General features: G+C 41.6%; 1 protein-coding gene across 1 annotated transcript in view; it reads right to left on the minus strand.

The window, feature by feature from the left end:
- Nucleotides 1–17,108: 17,108 nt before the first annotated feature.
- The window catches only part of LOC105569009 (lachesin), a 346,765-nt gene continuing 341,178 nt past the window's right edge, over nucleotides 17,109–22,695 (minus strand). The window contains exon 6 of the mRNA XM_012025128.1: nucleotides 17,109–19,473. Coding sequence (XP_011880518.1) covers nucleotides 19,370–19,473 — 104 coding nt within the window. The 3' untranslated portion in view covers nucleotides 17,109–19,369. The remainder of the gene's footprint in view (nucleotides 19,474–22,695) is intronic.

Below are 22,695 nucleotides of genomic sequence, written 5' to 3' on the forward strand. Positions count from 1 at the left end.
CCCAGATAAACAAAATCCAGCTTCATATAATATTAAAGGAAAGTTTCCTACTATGAGATAGCAGGATTTTTGCTAAATTACTAGGCGTCATCTATTGGCTTCATCGTTAATTTATTGCCCTTGGAGTGAAGACTGTTTAGTGGAAAATTCATTGTTAGATCGTGCAATTGTTGTGAATAAAGACTTGTGATTAAATTTTGATATTGAAAACCTGCTACCTCATATTATAAGCCTATCTCATAATAGAAGACTTTCCACCATATTTAACAGGTCGCACTATCTTAAGATTTCCATTTTGTCGTCAAATATTTAGCGAGGCTGTTTGATATTTTCATCGAACTGGTGATAAATATTAAGATAGAAAGAGGAGAAAATGAGAATAATAATAGTTTGATTGACACACACGTTAATGATATCCTTCTAATTACGATATTATATTGATATAATCTGAAGAAGTAAGTTAGACAGTATCGTGTTTACAAATCGTTATAAATAATAACGGTTCTCCTCCGTTTTCTTCTTATCTTGTACCTTTACGGAATACTTTCAGAGGATTGCTTTTCATAAATACAATAAATATTTATTCTATTTTACTCTGCCAGCTATCTCTTATCTGTTTTCGTTTTCCGGAAAAAGCTAGCGCATCAAGAGTTTCCAGATTACAAGCGATTGAAGATGAACGGCGGTCTCCGCGTTCAATCAAACGTTGCAGGAACAGAAACAGATAACAAATCGAACTTAATTCTTCGTTTAGCTCCGTGCGGGCTTTAACGGAATTTCAATTTCAGGCTTAATTGTCCAAATATTTACTGTTGAAAAGTGGAAATTTAAACACACGCAATAAATAATGAACTGTCTTGTTTCTCTAGTGAATTTTTCTTTCAAATCTAGCTGAGAAACGCGCTCTTGATAAGTTATACAAGTTGACTCAATCGTTAGAATACCAATAGAAGTGAACGTGAGTCAATTGTATAACCAAATACGAGTGTAACGAAAGGATGTAAAAAATACTTTACAGAAGGAAGTTCTTCAGAAATAATGCATGATGCGTTTCAGTAGCGTTTTGCTGTTCTTCTAAAAAGATTACGTCAAGCGTGTGCGATGTATCGGCTTCTCTATGGCATCAGCGATGATATCACTGCCAATTCATGCGCCGGTGATGTAAGTTTTCGTTCTTATGTCATCCTCACGTTCGCGTAAATGTCCTTTTCAGCGTAAATTGCTGCAATCATCCGCTGGGCATTGCTTATTTCTTATAACAATGATTATAATCCGATTATGTTTACTATTAAATTCAATGTTACCGAAGTACTATTATTTAACAAAATATTGTCAGCGCCCTGTTTAAAAAAGATGCAATACGACCAGATTATATTGCACTGTCAATATAAATAAATAAGAGTCTTATTAATTTACATTGAAACTGCGTGTAATCTAATGTAATCCGATCCGATATTATTTTAAACAGGGCGGATGCAATGTCACTGATAAATGTCTAAATATCTAAAAGTGCGGTATTATTGTTTTCTATATGGTTTATTACATCTTATCGAGACGCTGTTATCTCGGCGACGACGATATCGATATCCGTTATATAATGGATGCGTTGCCTCAAGGATTCGCGAATTGAACGCCAGAAAGATCGGCGTACTGATCTCGCAATCAGTTCGCGCCGAAGTAGGCGGCATGTTAATTACGGATTCCTGATCGAGGGAGCTTTATCTGAGTCCCGGTGGAAGGTGATTTAATTAATACGACTCTTTGTGCGATTCAAACGAGAAATCCGCGTTACGGGCGATTTACGGGCGCGTCGAGGCTCATTTCAGCCGCGGAATTCGGCCGAATCGTTGCGTTTGTAGCGCGTTATCCGCAACTGTTTCAACTCATCATCGATACGCGAACGATACGTTTACCGCGCGCTTTGAAAATTTTCCCGACATTAATACCAGAAATATCACACAGAAGCGATTACATTTTTTAATTGAAAGCGTCAAGAATACAATTCGAGAAAGGACATATACACATACATATGTAATTCGATCAAAGTATTTTGTAATTTTTTATTTGCAATATTTAAATTCTTGCTAATCTCTTTTTTTATTTTTAAGAAAGCGAAAAAAAGAGAAAGGAAAGAGCGGGATATACACAGAAGAAATCCCCCATTACGAGACAGGCTTTCTAATACGAGATAGCAAGTTTTCAACATCAAAATTCAATTAAATCTTTTTTGTCGCAACGATTACATTTTCCACCACACAGATTTCACTCCGTAAATTCACGGTGGAACCAACAAATTAATTTATTATAGCTAGAGGAGTGACATTTTAATGTTATCTTTATACGCAAAATATCGCAAAATGCCCCAGGAACGTTTTCAATGTCATTTCTTTACATTTTGGAGTCCCCAACTTCGTTTTAACACGTTTTTGAAACGCAAAATAACGCAAAATGACCCTCAGCACGCAGAATGGCGTCCAAATAGTGTCAAAAATCGCAATTTTCCTTAGCAAACGTTTCTAACGTCAATGTTGTATCACTTGTATCAGAGAAAAAGGTTGAAAATTGTTTAAAATCAACTCTGCAGCCGCGGCGCTGGATGCCATCTTCGTCGCTAGCTACCTTTTGCTGTGCGTTCATGCTGTTTGAATATGTTATGTTTTATGTTACATTTTTTAACATAAGTTTAGCCTTAATAAATGTCGTAAAATGTTCTATCAAAACATTAAGTCGTTTTATTGAAGCCTTGCCCACGGCATTATCAAAAACAATATCAAAATAACGCAAAATCCGGATAAACCAAATGCAAAAGATGTCAAAGAAAAATATCAAAATAACGCAAAATCTGGAAAAACAAAACGCAGAAAATGCTATAAAAAAAATAACATGAAAACGTCACGCCTCTAATTATAGCGGAAGCTCGGCTACCTCATATTAGGAACCTATCTCATAATATGGGAATTTTTTCTCTCTCTCTCTCTCTCTCTCATGTATAAACTTCTCAAAAAATGGTGCAATCCCCGATGAAGCAGCTTTTTCTTCAAAGTCGCATGGGGCATACATGTATAGTAATGCTGAATGCAAATCCGGCTCAGTTTCCGTCCCCGCGTCTGTCTCGCAGCGCGCTCCACTCTTTCGTGCCCTTTCGATCTAACGCCGAAAACGGATCGCGTCCCAGCGGTGGAGTTCGAGCCGAAGTCGCGGGCTTTATATCGGCTCATCTGCACGTTACGCGCGCCAGGGCCACGGCGGGGGCATTAGGGGATCATTTATCTTACTTACGCGATAGGCGATGAGCCTGACCCATTACGCGGTCACCGGGGACCGAAATTTCTCCTCTCCAGCGCGATGCACCACCGCCGCCACCGCGCCGCCGCCGCCTTCCGGCACCGAAATGGGTCTCGTCGGTTAGCGCGGAATCAATATTCATTAGGTGCAAGGAGCGCTACGCGCGTGTGTTCTTGTACGTAGATAATATTTAGCAACGCTGATTGACTGATCGTACGCCGCCGAAACTACTTAATCACGGGATGCTCTGTACGGAGTACCTGCAGTTGAGCCCGTAATCGAAATGATTTAGGGGCCCGCTTCGGTCGCTCAGTTCGTTCGCGATCGATTTTCCTCCCTAGACATCCTCGCGACCGTAGTAATTACGTTAGAAATGAAATGAATAACGCGGAGACGGCCCGAACGCAAAAAAATGCGAAACAACCCTTACGACTGCTGTTCTATTTAAACGCGCCGTTTTCCCCGTCAAGATTTTATGAACACAGTTTGGGATGTGTATGTACCCCTAGAAGCGAAAGGATTAGCGTGCGGAATTTTTTATCCCTCAGAAAAAAAAATTTATCAAATTTTTTCACCTCTCTTTTTGGTGCTTTTTATCGCATAAGAGTATGAAATATTTCAGGAGGTATGAAAAAATCTACGAAAATGCAGCGCCAAAATGACGCGAGCCTACGTGATGCATAACTCAGTTTGCAGCCTTGTTAAGCCGTATAACTGCCCGATTAAAGTGTTATATAAATAATAATAAAAAATACATTTTTACTTACAAAATTGTCAAAATTTCAGATACAAGTTAATGCGGGAGGATATGGAAAACGTAAAATACGGAAGGTCTTTGGAAAGTAAGCAAATCAATGATTGTCTTTAATAATTAGCCTGGATGGTTAGAATATTAAGTGTCGAGTATCCTCCCTGAAAGTCACAGTCATTATCACTTCCTACCGACGGCACGAACAGTGGTCAAAGTTAGACTCGCGTAAAGGAAACAAGCTGTTGTTATTTCGACTGATCTCACACGACTCTCTCGAGCGACGATCGATCCTTTGTCACGAGCCGGACTCCAACGATCCCCTACACTGAAAAAATTTCTGGTTGAATATGGACGAACCAGATAATTCCTTTAGGATTTACCAGAATTCCTGCAATCCTACAGAAATTCTGGTAAATCCTAAAGGAATTCTGGTAAATCCTAAAGGAATTATCTGGTTCGTCCATATTCAACCAGAAATTTTTTTCAGTGTGCGCAAACAATCTCGCGTATCTCACAAGTAATACTACGCCCATTTTTTTGAAACTTTACACACTTGTACATACAACGTATATTATATATATATATATTTTTTACATCAATTCGTAATCAACGATTCTGACAACTCCTAGAGATAGTACTCTGGTGCAACAATTGTCCGAGATAACATACATGGCCTATAGAATCGCTGTACATGGAATTGAAAAGGTCAATATTTCGAGGGTAGTTCCTATCCTTAAAATGCTTTATGATTCACTTGATAATTCAAGTGGCCACCTCCATCTGTGCCAGGTCCTTAAAAAATAAAGCGTTTTACACTGTAATTGATTTATGTCTAAGAACCGAGTTGAAAATTTAGTCAATAATCTTCCTACAACATATCTGATTGGCTACTTTAAAAATAAATTATAGAAGACAGGAGTTACGGTAGAAGTCAGCTCGTCTCTTCTGGATGACAATGAAATGTATTGTAAAATCGTCCGCGGAGAGGGAAATCGATCTCGCTTGATCCGTCGCGAGTATCGTTTAACGACGAGCTCGTTACATCGATCGCGAAAATAATGCAATTATAATGGACATTAAACGAAGCTACGCGCGTGGGTCCTTTGACGCGGCGGCGCTAATTAATGTCAAAACGAATTCATTCATTTTCTTTATAAATGCCAGTGAACCTTTCGCGCGAAAGACGGAAAAGTCGGGGAAGCGGCGGCAGGGCTCTTTATTATCTCTGCGGTATTCCCATCGAAGGCTATAATTTCCTCCGGGCCGGAACGCTTCCTCGGGAAGAAACGCCGCTGCGGATGTCGGCCGATCGATACTCATTAAAGGCGAATCCCGATAAGCCCGTCCATTCGTTATATTCAGCGCAGCCACTTGACCGTTTCTGCCGCCGCCCGCACCTACTTTCGGGAGCATTCGCACATTATTGGAAACAACGTCGCTAATTAGAATTGCTTTGTCGAGTTTGACAGTGGCGATTGCAATTAACTGAAAATCTGCCGGGGACGGATTAACTTTTCCTCTTTTATTGAGAAATATTCGCGGCCGTATTCCTCTCTGCTTTCGATGGAACTCGATCTGTATAGAGAGAACGGGAGAGGAAAGGGTCAATTCTTCCACTGCGGCCGCAAAATCGAACTTATAAGCTGAAAATCTTATACTCTCCATTCTCTCTTGCACGGTTATAGATATCTAATATACCTAATTGTCTAAATATATCACGTACGACCTGGGTGACGCACACGTCTCACGTGCACATGTGTACTTGAAACAGTTTGTATTTAATTACCCGTCACGATAATCATAGTCAGACGGTAGTATAACTGATCGTATTGGCTGTCATGTAAACGGAATGCAATAGTCCTATCGCGAAATCAATATGATATGTGGTATCCTGATGCTTGTTTAATGATAAGTTTACCGTTACGTTAAGCAAACGATGCCTCTCGTGTTTGCTTATAATTTAGTTCATATAATTATACATTGTTGTATGAATAATTTATTTTAATATTTTAGTACATGTCTCGGTGGTCAAATTGACGAGACGGCCGTCTAGTGAGAGGTCCAGGTTCAAACCCCGGCCGAGGTAAATTCTTCGCAATAAATTTAAAAATTAAATATAAAATCGAAAAACGATGTAAATAGTTAGGACATTGAACGAGATTGGTAAGGGCAGTGTGAACCGTCACCTGATCGAAGGTGATAAATTGTATAAGCTATAGTGTAATATACATTAAAAGATTGGTAACAATAAGATACAGGTTAAACGTTTCGGTCTACGCATGTGACCCTCTGCAGCAATAAAGTATCAAACATATAAACAATTAGTCTAAGTCATTTTTTAAAATAAAAATCATTTAGACACTAACATCCTGTCTCGTCTCTTATATCCTTTATTCCCCCGAATTGCGACTTCACGTCAGAGCCTTATGACTTATGTTATTGAATTTATTTTAACTTCGGCATACATGCCAAGAAGCGGATACATTGTTACACGAAATTATCTGTCAAAGCGATTTACTTCGATTTATTAATTTCACAAAATAAATCACGTATCTCCTTTACGCAACACTTTAATGTTACACTCAACCGGACTATAAAATCGTGCTGGCCCATATTTCATTGCGTTTATATTCTCCATAGAAAAATCGCAGTTTTATCTCGCCATAAATATTATTTTAAATAAATAACAGAAGGTGCGAGAGATGGATTTAAGACCTAGTCTGCGCCCCGTACGTTTTATATTTCATAATAAATCCTGTCGAGATGACAAACACCGTTTATTGATTGCTCCTTACCTCTTCGGTGCGGTGCGATTGAAATTTATTTATCGTTTTCTCGACGCGGGCGCGGGCGTGGTGCGTTCTCCCCCGTATAAATCTTCGGACCTCGGACTCCGTCCTCGCACGAGACGCCGGTGTATCGGAGTTTAAGCGTCCGATATCGGCGGGAACGGGGTTGCGCAACACCGCCGGGGGAAACGCCGAAATAAGAGACACCTTTGAACCGCTGTATAAACGTCGAGCGGAATTCGTGCCATCTGGCTCGTACGAGTTATAACGCGAGACTTGGTCTCGGCTCCCGAAAGTGCGCACCGCCAAAGGAAGCCGTATTTACGTACCCGCGTTGCTGTTCGATATAAATTTCATCCTGCTCCAGCGGTCCTGTTTAAAACTCTCGCCGCGTGCTAGTTTCTATTGTACGATCACGACCTCGATGTTCGATACATCGGTATGCAAACATAGCGAAACTAACTGATGTGTGTGCAATTTTTGCGCAAAATATCGACGATTTCTGTATTTGGTAAAACAAAAAGTCGAAACACCGTCGCAAACGGACCACATGCTTCTCTTTGTTCGATTATATTCAACGTAACAATAAAAAATTGCATATATTATCTCACGCAGTAATGATTGATATAAATATAATATATTAAAACTTTTTCCAATACACTGAGGCATCAAGAGCGACCAAATTAACTGACGTAATTATAGAGGAATAGTCGAAGGATAATGAGGTACTATAAATTAAATACCACATTGAAAAACGATTAAATAAGTGTCGATAACGATTAATGATTACTAGATAAATTGGACCTTAAATCGAACAAACTCAAGAAAATTCTATATAGGCCCTCCAACCTACGATTATCGCCAATATCACATTTATTACAAAGTTGGTTTGACATCTACAATAACGCTGACCACGACCGTTATGATCCCTGACCTCAGTGACGTTTTTAATATTTTGACAAATTCTGTTCGTTCTTTTAATTAATATTGTATTATCTATCGACCACTATGTACTAGTTTTTATTTCATTTTTTAATCTAAACTATGCGCTGATGAAAGCACTGTGTGCTGACACGCGTCCGCTATCTCATATTTTCAATTGTATTGTAACAACATTGATTTATATATGTATTATATTAAATGGTCAACCTAACATGTTCGTAAATCTTGGGTTCCTTATTTACTTGGTGTTTGTTAAAACTTTTTGGTAATGTATAAACTCTCTATTATTTATTGCTACTCTGTTTTATTGCATCTCGTTAAAACGAAGGGGATATCATTCGGATGTTTAAACAGAAATGATGTAAATACGTATGCGAGTACTAAAAAAAAATTAGAGAGACAAGTACATCTCAACTTAAAAAAAGTATTGAATCTTTACAGTCTATAATTTGCGTCCTGCGTGTGCAATCTCATTATGCTCTTTTATGTATTCTCCTTTCTGCCGTTGCAACTTTAATAGAAATAATACCTTGGCCGCGAGGCATTATTGTTTTCCCGCTGCTCGTAATAATATTAATTAGCATTCTTATGAAGCGAAGTTCTTTCCTCCTCTTGTTTACTGCGTTGGAGAATCTCGATATTAGGTATCGCAGATGAAACCGAGGTGCTTTTGCAATATTTGTTTCCCGAATTGCATAATAAAAGCACGTCAATTTTTATGTATTACATAAACTAGACACAGTCGTTGTATTGAGTCTTGGTATACGAACAAATCAATTATCGGTAAAAAGCATCTGTTTTAACCGCAACCGTCCGAAACCGATCCATTTGAGATTGAATTATTTTCCCGCTGCGAATCGCGGTTATCATATCGGTGGTATTTGGTACCAGGATCTAAAAGCTCTAAAAAGCTCATATTATATATCTCCCGTATCGCGTGACATGCGCGGAACGATCTCGCGTGAACTTCCGCCCGTAATGGAGGAATCGCCGAATTTTCGCGTGTAAGGGATCGTCGGCGCTCTCTCCCGGCAGGCTTTAATTTCTCCCCCGTTATCCTATTTTTCCTCCCCTCGGCATGCACGAATCTATTTCCTCTCCAGTCGCGTGCAGGAAATCGAATATGCATCGCGATCGGTACGAGCACTCGGCGATCTCGTCGCGATCTCTTTGTCAGATAATTTTCCCCCTTTCCCCCCCTCTTTTTTCCTTTCCCCATCGCGCCGTTCGATTCTCGACGAAGTGGGCTGATAGGGCCGATCGCGCTCTTATCGCACCCTTAACCCTCGTAGCGAGATTACCTGGCATTCTGATTGCGGGCTTTTCTGCTCGTCAGCTTTCTTGTTTTTCCACGAAAGGAACTTTCTTTCATTTTCACTTCTTTCTTTCGACGAGAGCGCGGGAAAACTGTTGGGGAGGCATAAAAACCCATTGGGCGCGTATACAAGTTCTATCGTTCTTTCCGTTAGCATTATAATGTCGTTATAATTAAAAGATTAGGAAATGTGAGTAAAATATAAATAACTGTAGGAGAGATAATGACATGAAATTGAATGTAGAAGGTACACAAGGGAACAATTGTATCAATTGTATCAAGCTTGGAAACTAAATGTACAAAAAGCGGAACGACTCTCTTTCGCCTCTCGTTAAAATTATTTTCCATACTTTACCATAGGATATAATCATTATCTATAACATAATTCTCGTTCTGCAATTATCGTATTCGGTCTCGTTGAAACTGCGCCCGCATCAAAGGGCGATCGCGAGCCATTGATACTCGCAAAGGAGGAATCTCGAGTGGCAGAGCGAGAGAGACAGAGAGAGTGTGAGAGAGGTGGAGGCAGAGAGAGAGAGAGAGAGAGAGAGAGAGAGAGAGAGAGAGGGGGGGGGAAACACGGGGGCGAGGGCTTAAACAGCGGAACTTCAATTAGATGTTGTTGTCGGTGCTATAATCGGATTCCCCGCCGTCGATTTGGCCATGACGACGACGATCTAGGCCTCGCGGAAAGCCCACGCGAGTTTCCGCTCGGTGATCAAAGCCACCCGCGAACGGATCCTCTTCGCATTTCGTACGGTTAACTAAACATCTTCGGACACGCATCGAGGCGCGTAACGAACCGCGGTGTTCGTCTGCGATCGTTTCTCGCCGAATACCGAGTGGCGATCCCTCGTTGGTGCCAGGCAAGCGGAAATAATCGGCCGTGGGTGCTGCGCGCGCGATTCAACCGGCGAAGTTCCGAAATTCCAGAAACCCGGACCTTACCCCTCCGCGGACCACCCTTCCGCCTCTCGTGACGTTGAGCATGCGTCGCGCGTCGTTTCCCCGACCGCACGAAACGAAACTATGAAGCTCTTAGACTCTAAACAAATCCCTTTTCCTCGCACGAAATTCCAGATTTTTTCCAACGTACATACAAACCATATTTCGCGGACACATATACGTCGCGCCGCCAGATTTTCTCCGACTTTTTTCCCCCCCGCAAATCCCTCGTTTTCCACGTTCCTTTTTTTCACCAAAAGGACAAAAGAAATCCCGGCAAGGAGGATTGTCCGGGCGGGAATTGAATTAATTACAAGATTACGTCGAATTAATGTTCCTCCCGTGAAGAGGAAAATCCATTTCACGTTGTCCTTCTTGTTCTATTTCCTTCGTTACGTTTGCTCATTGTATCTTGTTAATTGGGTACATTTAATAATTATACGTTATACTATGCAACCTTCGCACAAAGGGAAGTTATCCGAGGGATGTTTGCCCCCGCTTTCGGTAACTCGTTTCTTTTCCCGTGAAATTTCGCCGGGATAAGAAGCCGTGCGCGAATTTTTCCCGGAGTTGACAATTTCTTAGCCGGTGTTAGGGGATAAAAGTACGTGTCGGAGGATGAAAAGTTTGGGAATGCTTGATGCGGCGTACGACAGACACGCGCGCGTGTCAAGTGCCGCGTGAAAACGTGCGCACGCGCGAGGGAATATTTTTCCGGCGATACCTCGCCGCGCTGGAAATTTCTGACCCGGTTAGGTCTGAATAGTTTGTTCCTACTTTTGATATGCAAATCGGCGTCGTTGTTCACGACGTCGCCGTGCTGCTTTGCCGCTGAATTTTAAGCTCGCCCACTCGGTGCCGCGCGGCCTCCGCGCCGGGACGCGCTACCGCCTTACCGGAAGTTCAGCGTCCTGCCGCGGTCCATTTAGGAAAGAAGCAGCGAGCTTACGTGCTTCTCACCTCGACTTCTATGCAGATTTACGTAGTTTGCATTACGCGGTATACTACTGATTTAATCTCGAGCTTTATGACCAGACGCGGTTTAATCCTTTCATCATCAGAGTTCTTTCGAGTTAAGCTAATGCGTTTTATTTCGCCCTTCGTAAATGACAATTTTTCCACCCTCGCCAAGTTTCAACATACCTCGATTGATCGACTGAAACACGTCGCTTCGCTTTCAAGGGTGAAGTATGGGCACGTTTCAAAAAATACGTGTCCCTTATTTTGAGCTAAAAAGCAACATATTCAACACTAAGAAAAATCGGTGTGTCCCCACTTGGGTAGGTTTACTTGTGAGTGCACACTGAAGCCTGGACTACAATGTGCTCCTTGTGTCTAGAAACCTTCCACTTTCTAGCCAAGAAGTACATTTAAAAAATTAGCGCGAGTTGACAAATTGTACAATCGTACGTTGTCGACAAAGTTCCCAAGCGTTTTTAATTATTTGCTTATACAAAATTTCCGGTTTTTCCGTTTAAACGCTCACTCTGGCCCTAAATGAGCGTTTAAGCAGAAAACCCGAAAATTGCGTAAAATCGAGATACGACCTTGCGAAAGAGATCAGCTGATAAATTGTGGAATAAATTATAGAAATTATACGGGAAATTTTCCATTTCTTCGATATGCGACAATGTTTCCTTCCACAAAATAAATTCGCCCGCGTCCTCTCTTTTTCTTTCTCAGAATCACCGCTCTCTTCTCTCTCTTCGATGTCTGCATTCACTTTGTATCTACGGTCGTTCGAGAAAAAGTGACAGATAAGAAATATATCCTTTTGGAGATTACGGAGTTAGCCGCCCGCTGAAATTATCTATAATCCACGTCGCAGGTATTCCGCCGTCTCCGCGGAAAGAAGTAAAAAAAAAAAATAACCGAGAGATTGTCCGTGGGGTGTCAACAGCCAATCTCTCTGCGGGGATCCCGGCGCGAAGGTGGTGTCAGTGGTAACGGAACGAGTCGGGTCAGACAAGACAGGTCCCGGCTCTAACGAAGCGAATTTCTGTCGTTCTATCGAGGATTTTGCTCAGTTCATTTGATTCGTTTGATTTCGTCGGCTGGCGCCCGCCCGACTCGAAAGTGGAGCGCACGTGTAAACGACGAGCAGAGCCCTCAGAAGGGGGCTTTTGAAGCGCCCAGCATCCTTTACGCGTCGCTCAAAGGGCGCCCCGTTTCCCCGCGCACGCGCCCGCCTGGATAGTTTCGGCGAGGCAAATAACAAAGGGCACACGTCAAAAGGAGCGCCGGAAAAAGTTGCTATATTCCCAGTCACGGGCTGTCGCGATTAATCCCTCGCTAATAGAGCGAATTCGTACGGCTCGTGCACGACGAGAAATAGAATGGTCCCCTTTGCATCAAACAATTTCCTCTTTCGAGGCAAACGAAGCGAGCGAACATGGAGAGAACTCGATTCCTTGTATCGTCTGTAAATTTTGGGTATGCCCTTTATCACTGCAGCGATAAAGACATGATTTCGTCGGCGAGGAAGCAAACGAAATATGAGGGCGCAGCAGCGGATTCCGCTAACTTAACTACTTATTTCAGTTTGTAATTCAAATGTATTTGCAATCGGATTATTCATATCTGCGAGTGTACGTCGAGTTGCTTTACGAGGAGCTTTCTAAACTTTATAAATAAACATAGAGCGTGAACTAAAAATCGCGACGTGGAGGCGCAGCCTGGCCTAATTTTTGCTCTCCTATTGTGTTTACACTTGATTGCTTTAAATTAACCCCGAAGGATCCACGCAAAATCAATTGCTCCTCGCGAGAAATATTGACCCACAGAGAGAAAAATGTAGCCGCCGTAGCTAAAAACTGCACGTGGCAACGAAATTTTAGTTGTAAAATATGAACAGCTAATATTTACGCCAACGGCACACAATACTATTTTTTCTATTGTTTACGAGAACCAATAAGGCCGCAGAGTTTTAGATTAGGTGACTTCGGGCTAAATCCTGCACTGATAGAAAAATACCATGTAGTATTTAAAACTATAATTTCATAGTAAAATAATTATAGTCAGGAATATAATTTTTATAGCAATTATTACTATAATATTAGTAATAGCAACCATATAGGCACAGTGATGTCAACTATTTATAAAATTTACTATAAAATATAAGCTTTTAACTATTATTCTGTTAAAATATCCAGGCAATGAATTGTAAATTTAACATTTCTATCATCCACCTTACTAATCACATGGTGAAACAAAAGTGAAGTGGATCGGAATGTTCTCACTAGAAGGACATGCGGTTAAGACTTTTTTGTAAGAAGAAAACCGCATAGGGTGTTATATGTAAATACGGATAAGTTTATACATTTGTATAAGATTACTTATCTATTCTTTGAAAGGTGCTTTCTTGTACTATTCTTTATGAGTGCAAAGTGATGTATATAGAAAATAAAAAGCGGGGGATATTACTTCCAATATAAATACGATTATTACTATTACATATAGTTATTCGAAATGTTACTTGTAGTTGTTATTGCAATATTTACAGTACACCTTACCAAATTAAAAGCTCGTTTTGGTGCATTATGACAAGCATATCATAAGTTGCATGGACCAATATTGCGAACTATAATACATTGTTAGGTCAACCATAACTTACGTAGTTGGAAGAATTATAAAAATGTGGTTGGCTCCTAAAATGACTAGAGATTATAACGAGATTGTGGTAACTGCAACCATTTCTTTTCTGTCAGTGTAGGAACTCTGTAGTTAAAAATCGGAATTTCCGCGCAAGTTTCCGAATTAGGAACTCATTATCGGTTGATTAACCCACCAACTCGCGATCGATCGCACGATAATTCACGTTGACGTAAACCGCGCGCGTGCAGGACGGGGTAGCGTAGCCGCGGCGCGCTGCAGGGGGGGAGAATGAATTATTCTAAGGACGAACTTCCGCCGGTATTATGTGATAAATATAGAAATTATCCGCGCGAAACGCGCGTCCGCCCGACCGAGTGTCATCATCAGACCGCGCTGCATATCTAGGTTGAGAACGTTACTAGTTGCCGTTACAGCAGTTAGTTTAATCCCCTAATCTGCGCGCATTAATTATGATGCGTACACACGGCTGCGACATGTAAGAGTAATTTCGCATTCTAGCGTAGCGAATACGCGTTAATACTCTCGTTTCACGTGCTTTACCGCTAAGCGCGTAACAGCTTTTCACGCACGGCGTAATCTGCGCGGCTCAAGTTTTTTTTTTAAATTATCCTTTCTTGTCAAAGAGAGCATTACTGCACCTTTGAATCAGGCCTCATTATCGACGAATTTAATTTTGATGACGGGTTCTTTGTCAAGAGCTCGTAATTAGTTCTCTTTGTTAGCACTGTATGAAGTTTTTAAGGTCATTTTTTAGCAAAATTTTACGTCAAATTTAGACGCAAAGAGCACATTGTAAATCAAGTTTTATATCTCTACGTAATGTTCTCGGGACATTTAAAATTTGTGATGCAGATTGAATTTACGTAACATTTGCCCCGGCAAAAGTGTCGGATACTCTCGGCCGTTTCGTATTTTCACAGTGGCAGAGTTGCTTGCACTGTTTCAAGTAGTCACGCTCGTTCCTAATCAAAGTTTCGCACATAGTTAACAGTTGGTTCTTTAGTATGCGAGAGACCGGAAACATCAACGGTTAGCTGTATATGTCCACGTATATACATATATTTATACACGTGGTTATTTTGTTAGGGGAAAGTCAAACGTGGTTGAGCGATTCTAATTAAGTCCGACGGCATAGCGCAAAACTCAATTTAATTAGGGCACAGCAAGCACACAGTTTAAATCAGAAAAAGAAGAAAGAAAGAAGTAAAAAAAGTTCTAAGAAGTCACGTGAGAAATTGCCAAGTGACCCATTAATTTGTGGCTGCAAAAATTGACGCTCGCGCCGCTGAAATAATAGTAGTTCCGCGAAATTATATCGTGTTTTAAAACTACAGCTTACATTCATAATAGCGGGATAAATGTAAAAAAGGTAATCGATATACAAAGCACTTGGACAGCGTTTCAGTATCGAGGAATATTTGTCACGTTATAAATAATCGCAACATGGAAAAAAAGATGCTGTTGCAATAAAAAAAAATTAAGCGACCCCGAAAACCCCCTTGTACAAAGTTTTCAAGAAATAATCTTAAAAGACTTGTGCAATAATGAATTTTTCCGAAAAAATTGCTGTTTTGTCATATTTGTTTACTTACAAAACTTTTACAATAACTATTAAAGACTACACAGAAATTTTTTACATTCTTTCATTGCTAAGATACCCAAGAAATGCAAAAACCCGACCTAAATGCGCTAACTAGAAATTAAATGGCAAAAAAGTAACGAAGCTGAGGTGGTAACGTGGATTACCGCCAGGCTTCAAAGGGTTAAGACAACCACCTGATGTTTTTTATTCATTAATACTGATGTTGTTTCAACGATTTTACTTCAATTATACGCTGATCTTGTTGATAGATCATTTTTTTCCCCGTGAAGCTAATTGAATAACGCGAGCGAGAGAATCTCTCGGCTATTTTTCGCGAGGAGCGTCACATCGGCTCGCGCTGGAGCCAGCGGTTTGAATCGCACCAGACGCGCACTTTTTTTCCCGCCTTCGACAGAAGCTACGCGCTTTCCAAACGCGCCTCTAATTTCCCTTCCCTTTGCGCCCGTGTCGACTGTGCTCCGTTTACGCTCTTCCGCGAGTGGGACGGCGGGGTGACACGTCCCCGGGATTCAGCGCGGTTCGTGGCGCGAGGGACGTACGCGGCGTCTCTTAAAAAATTCACCGCATATATCATCGGCGGATTGTCGGCGGCTTTGCAAGGTGGATGCGCATAAATATTCATCGGATTCCTCCGGTCCGATTGTGCGCCGTAGCCGCTGCCGACTTTACGCGCCGCACCGTTCAACGGAGGAACTTTCAACTTATGGGCCAAGTTCTGCCGGAGCCATTACGGGAAGTTTTGCTTTTTAACGACGTTTCGGTAGTACTTTATTTTCGATATCTAGACGCGGATAATCGGCGCGGATATCGCGGGAATAAACTACAAAATCGCGCGGCAATCTCCCATTAAAATTAAAACGCGAGCTCCCCCGCTTGACGCGAGCCCCCGCTGCCCACCGGTGTCGTTAGCGTTAATAAAGCGACCGGCCGATTCGCCGGATCATTTCCACGCTCTCGTGTCGAATTATGAAACAAAATTCACTTACCTTATTTTCGGGATAAACGGCTCGACTAATGAGGCCAAACGGCGCCCGTCGCTCGGCGTCGTTTCGGAGATATTGAGCAGCTAAAGGAAATTAATCGGGCGCCATCGTTATTTTGCGAGGATGGTCTGCAAGTGAGAGACTTCATGAGCCGAAGCCGGGGATTCTTAAATATCCTCGACGGGAAAAGTTCGGGAGCGCATCGGGGTCATGGCTATCGATCTTCGCGGGCGTTGCCATTAGCTCCGAATTACCAACCATCCGCAAGACAGACAAAGACGTATGTCCTTCATTTAGTCTAAATTTCCGCGTCACGTCGTTTCCGTACGCGGCGCGTCCGATAATAATGAAATAACAAAGAAATAAAACTGGCCTCCCATCCCGAGTCGAATACATTGGCCTCGGTTTAGCCTCGTATAATTTTTCAATTGGGCGCAATGAGATCGAACCAAGGTCTTTGTGTCGGAGAAAATATATTGAATTCTCGACCTCAGATAGGCCCGAAAAGAATCGCTATTTCCCTTTTAGCAGTAAAGAGGCCAACGCGAGTGTAATCAACAGAGGTTCGGCGGATCCTCTTCTAGGTCTCGAAAAGGGTGAAATATTTTATTACATTCTCTTTGAAGGGTAGAATGAGGTTAAACACAATTTTTTACTCATCTGGGCCTCAAACTGGAGTTTCAAACCGACTCCGAGGTCCAAATAAAGGCAGAATAAAATAATTGAGGTCCATTCCGGGGCCAAATACTCGACTCGGAATTCGCGCGGAAAGGAAATTATCCTCTTCCCTCTTCAGAAAGACAGGACGTTCCTCGACACATTCGATCAGCGACCGCAATCGTTGCTCGGACAGGCGGCGCGAGAATGAAATCGACGAGCGTTGTGTGGGTAATTTATTTACAAGAGTAAAACATTATGTACAAGAATGCGTTTTTTTTTCGCGCAAGAGAACCGTGTGAAAATAAGACAGTGAGAAGGGTGTGAGCGGGTGGGAAACACAGTTTTCTTTTCTTTCATTTCGGGCTAGTCGTGGGTGTAAATCATACGAGCCGTAAAAGTCGCGCGTGGTTTACATACATTTCTCTACTATTATCTGTACGTTTGTGTATGTGTGTGTAACGCCGTGTCTTCCGTGTCTTCCTTTAAGTTTTCATTTAACACTTATGCCATAAGTAGAAAGTACTTCGCCGCCCGGTGGAGGTCGGTCCACCCGTTTTATTACATCGCTCTCCGGTTAAACTTGCTCGTGACACATTTATTTTACACTTAACACTTTCCTCACTATGGTCGGGAAAGGGCGCGGGGCGTAGTCCTGTTTTTATCTGCTCGCTATCCCTCTGCGTTCTAGCGACACTCGCGCTCAGCTACACGTCTCTCCCTCTCTGCGTCAACACTCGCTGCGCGTTATCATTAATTCTTAACGTTCGCATCGCGTTAGACATCACGGCGCAATTATTCGAAAAATTTCAGCGGCGACGGCGCGACCTGCGATCCCGCTCGTGCACGAAGCGCTCTTAATTAAAAACCGTAAGAACCCGATCACTCGCCGCCGCTCAAATTCTTTAAATAATATCGACGTCCTCGCGTCATCCGTGGATATGATAAGAACTCTCGACTGCTCCGTCATGGTCGTACGAATCGTTGCTCGACGCGTGCCGTTATTATTGCCACGATAAACCATACCGATGCTAAGTCACGAAGCATAAACTAATTTCTGAGCTAAACCAAATCAATTTCTGGCTAATCAAGTATTTGCGAATAGGAAACTTTTATCGTTATGTCGCTTATCTATGGAGATATAGAGTGCAAAAGAAGCTTATCATGCGAAAATAACTATGCTGGATTACGTCAACGGTTTTGCCTTTAGGATTATTAGGATTGTTATAAATAAATCGGAATTAAATCTAGCAATATTGCGTTGCGATTGGTATTGTTTCCATTATATGGTAGATTATAGATTAAAAACAAATAATTAAAAATATGAAATAAAATATCGGAAACAAATTATATCGTTAAAACGTGGTATTTGTCGAAATGCACGTGTCGTTCAATTAAAAAATATAATAAAAATAAAATAAATAAATCGCTTGAGATCCGCTTGTTATTTAAGAGAACGGTCATTAAACACGATGTTATAATTATTAATTTTGGACGCAAGTTGATGGTGAAAATATCGCTTGTGCAACATGCCAATTATTGATGGAGAACGTTTTTTCGAGCTGGAGATACGTCGGTTATCGCCGATTATGCAGCCATTTACCGTTTTATACAGCCCAACTGTAAATATTGTCGCTGCATTACAACGAATGTATGAAAAGTCCATTCTTCCTGGATTCGTTCCTTCGCGGCCGGGAAAAGTCGACTCAGAAATTCGTCGTGAAATTCATGCTTCTAAGACACCGTGTAATACGACCGCCTCACACTCCGCTTAACCCTTAGGCACAAAGCGTCCCTTTTATTACGTAAGAAGAGCTGTCTCTTAGGGATTATCTTTGTATTTCTCACCCCAGCGGCCAAACCCACGGTTAAGTTTAAGATAAACGGGGATGAGGATTTTCGCGTTAGATTAAAAGGAGCGAGATAACTGCTACAAAACGAGAGTATTTTAAGTGCGATTCAGGTAATATAACGATGCCCATATTTGGAAATTAAAATTTTCGCTGTGAAACAAATCGTTCAAGCGGAGCTGGAAAAATTATGATTCACAGTCGACACACTTCTATCGCCCCGTACGCGATTTCGATAGTTTTGAAAAGCTAATCCCGATGAAATAAAAAGATCGACGCGATATTAATGAGTGAGAAACAATAACGTCAATAATGGCGAATGATATGGTGTCGTGCCGATTATTATCTTGAAATATTACTCTTCGAAAATGAATTAAAATATAAAAATCGCACAGTTATATACCCAGCAATTCTCATAAACGATCTCATTAATCGGAAACTTGCTTTGCATCACTCTATGCTCATTGTGCAATTCCGTAAGTTATTTAATTTTTCGGCCGCTACGACGACATTAACCGAGATCGAATTCAGGATGGTCTATGCGGAAGGGTTAACGTTTCAGTTGTGTGGGCGATCAGGTTGCGATACGTCCATCGATTTTACGAGTCTCGAGCGACCTTCGTGTACACGCACATTATCTCAGCTGGCCCAGAAGGAAGGCGAGCATCACCAGAACTGTCTTCGAGTTGGGCGAGCCGGCTGCCGTGTTTCCGTGCTGCATCGCGGCCGGATGCTCACCTGAAACAGAAACAAGCGCTCGTAGCGTACCTTTCCTTTATTTTTAGCGATCTGGCGATCCCGATGGAACACGGCGTAATGTAACGGAGATGCGGTGAGCAAGGAGGATGTGCAGACGCAGTCGAAACGTATGGAATTTAATTTTTCCCGGTTGTAACGATGCACTACCGCGAACGGCGTGATTCATATCCTACACTGAGAAAAATGTCCGACTAAATAATACAATCGGATAATCCAATTACATAATAACAAACGGGTATATCCGATGAAAAATGTGATCGGTTTTTCAATCAAATTTCGTCGGATGTATCCATAAATTGGAAAATGTAATCGGAAAAATTAATCATCGAAATTTAATTGATTTATCCGATGGAAATTTTTCCCAGTGTAAAAGTAAACCACTACTTACGGCTAGTTAAATTGGAAATTGTCATAAACGTGCAATTACACGGCATATTATTTGACTTCGATCATTTTTTCCAATTAATATTTATTTTACGATTCTTTATATCGTTTGTCCGCGTTTCGAAATTTATATTATTTTAAAGAGTTTCAACATTATACGAGTGTTTTTAGATTTTATTAAATTCCGTTATTAGACCACGATTCCATTTGTTCATGACAAATTAAAAATTGTTAATTTTTGCTTACTATTTAATATATTATAGTATTAATGTAATTATAAGTTTTGCAGTGCAATAATAAATCATGTCACAAACGATTTTCATTTTTCAGCTCCCTATTTGCATACAATACCTCCCCGTGGCTTTTAAAATACACAAAATGTATATATTTCGAGCCTTTGTCCTGATATTAATTCACGAATCTATATATGGCCAAAAATGTTTCTATCTTTTATATACGTTGTAAAATCGTAAATTTTACAGCGCGGTAGTAAATGGCGTCATAATATGCTTCTAGGCCATTTGTATGGGTAGATACGGGATCTCCAGGCATAAATTGTTAAAGAACCCTCACCGTGGAACGGGACGGGTATTTCGAGGTGAAATAGTCTTAAGTTTGACGTAATTCTACGTCGGCCCCGGCGGATTTGCAGAATTGGGGTCAGTGTAATACGGCAACAGTACAGTGGAAGCGGCGGCGTGTTTCTCGTGCGTCGGGGCATTCGCACCCTCGATTGATTTCTTGGCGAACAGCACTGGAATTGGAACGAGCGTCGCGAGGGTGGTTTGTGCCGCCATTCCTCTTTGCTTGGACCGATCAACGGCAAACGTGGGTACTTTTTATTATCCCGCCAGCAATGCCACTTTCGGGATTCAACAAAAGACTCGATCTTGAGTCTGGTACATTCCAGAAGTAATCAAATATAGATTGCTGAGAAAATACATTTCGAGCAGAGAAAATTGATTCCATTTTCAAAATATTCATCTGACGTCCAAACGATCTCTTTGATTTTCTCGCATAATTTTACGTCTTTGTGTTTCGCGGTTTCCTAGCTTTTCAGTTCGAGAAGCTCGATGTGGAATTCACTTAATTTAAACATAATTGTGCGACAATTTATGTAAAACGGTCCGCGGTAAACTCGCAAACGATCAACGTATAAAGGCGCGCGAGGTCTGCGAAGTTGACATCTCGAAATGCGAATTTGTACAAAATTGATATGGCATTTGATTGTCCACAATTTGACAATATTTGTCCACAAATAGTCGTTTTTCGTCCACCTTGCAGAAAAATGAAATGAAAGAGTCGAACGAAAAACGATTATTTATGGACAAATGTGAACAAAATGTGGACAATCAAATGTCATATCAATTTTGCAAAAATTCGCATTTCGGGGTGTCAACTTTACAGACCTGGGTGCATAAGTGTGTGATGCATTGCGCGAGAAATCAAATCAAGCGGTATTACAGGCCTTCCTCATTCCCGTCACCCCGCATCCGACGCGATTACCGTCGATTAATATGCGCCGTGCGAATTCACGAGCTGTTACGTGCATTTTTTAAACAATCGTCCCGCAGTGTACGTTTCTATTAACCGCGTTCATTTGTTTCCCGCCGCACGATCGGACTCGTTATTTGGTTTTATGGCGAAAGTTTCAAATGATGATTGTATTTGCATACATCTCACCCATAACGCATCCGTGCCGCCGAAGACGGTCCGACATTGATAATCGAACGATTATCCCGACAACCGGCTCGTCTCATCGATGTAATCTTTAACGCCGTTTTCGCTCCCATTATTATTTGACACAAAAGTTTGCGATAAAACAAACGCGCGTATCTTTTGTGGTCGCGTGAAAATAAAACGATTTCACTCTACTCTTAAAATAGAAGTGAAAACTTATTGGCATAAAAGAATCACATCGTTAGTTAATCACGCCATAAATCACACAAATGTAAAAACTTTTCAAGAGGGTTCGCTCCAAGCGTACTTCTTTTAAATAGAATAATCTTTCGTAATGACATTCTAGAAAGTTGTAAAACATTTTTAAAGGGAGATTTAAAAAGGTTATAATACGTTAGAGGGATTTCAGGCTTTATTGGTAATAAAAATAAAATGTGAAATTCAAGCCCGTCTAATAATTGTTACATTTTCAGTCTCTTTGTACGTCGGACCGAACGCGCCGCGTCGTCTCGCAACGAGAGTCGCGCGACGCGAGTGACGAAGGACTCGTCGGAAATATTCCGCGGGCGACATGGGACTGTGTAATTAACTGTGTAATTAATCGAGAATTGAAATTCAACGGAATTCGTCGGCGATTTCGCGCCGCGGCGGAACAATGGAGAGTTATTAATACATCCGCGTAACGCGCGCGGCGCCGGCAAAGGCATATTCGGCCCCGCGAATCTCGTGGCGGCGGCAAGAGAATGGGACAAAGTATAATTAGCCGAATATGCGAGCTAAATGAATTTTGCATCGCCGTTTAGCGGTGCGCTCGAAAGCGGAGAAAGCGAGTCGCGATTATTGCAGACAGATAGGACGGATATAGACGGGGGGGTGTACGGGATTGTCGAATTCAATGAATAATTCAGCACGAATTTCGACGAGAGGGCTCGGCCAAACCGAGGAAATTTTTGTTAGTCCCGCGCGTCGTAAAGGATTGCGAAAGTGGAAATTTTTGTCCGTTTAACGCGATATAACGCTTAAGAAGCGGGGGGGGGGGGCGCATTTAATAAATAGCTCTCTTGTATTACATTTTCTGTCCGACTTGCGTTAGGCTCTTTGAAGAGCGAACTGGTGTCACCCGTTCTCCCCCCCCCC

Source organism: Vollenhovia emeryi, unplaced genomic scaffold (assembly GCF_000949405.1).
Source record: "Vollenhovia emeryi isolate VEMERY1.0 unplaced genomic scaffold, V.emery_V1.0 DF939126.1, whole genome shotgun sequence".
NCBI lineage: Eukaryota > Metazoa > Arthropoda > Insecta > Hymenoptera > Formicidae > Vollenhovia > Vollenhovia emeryi.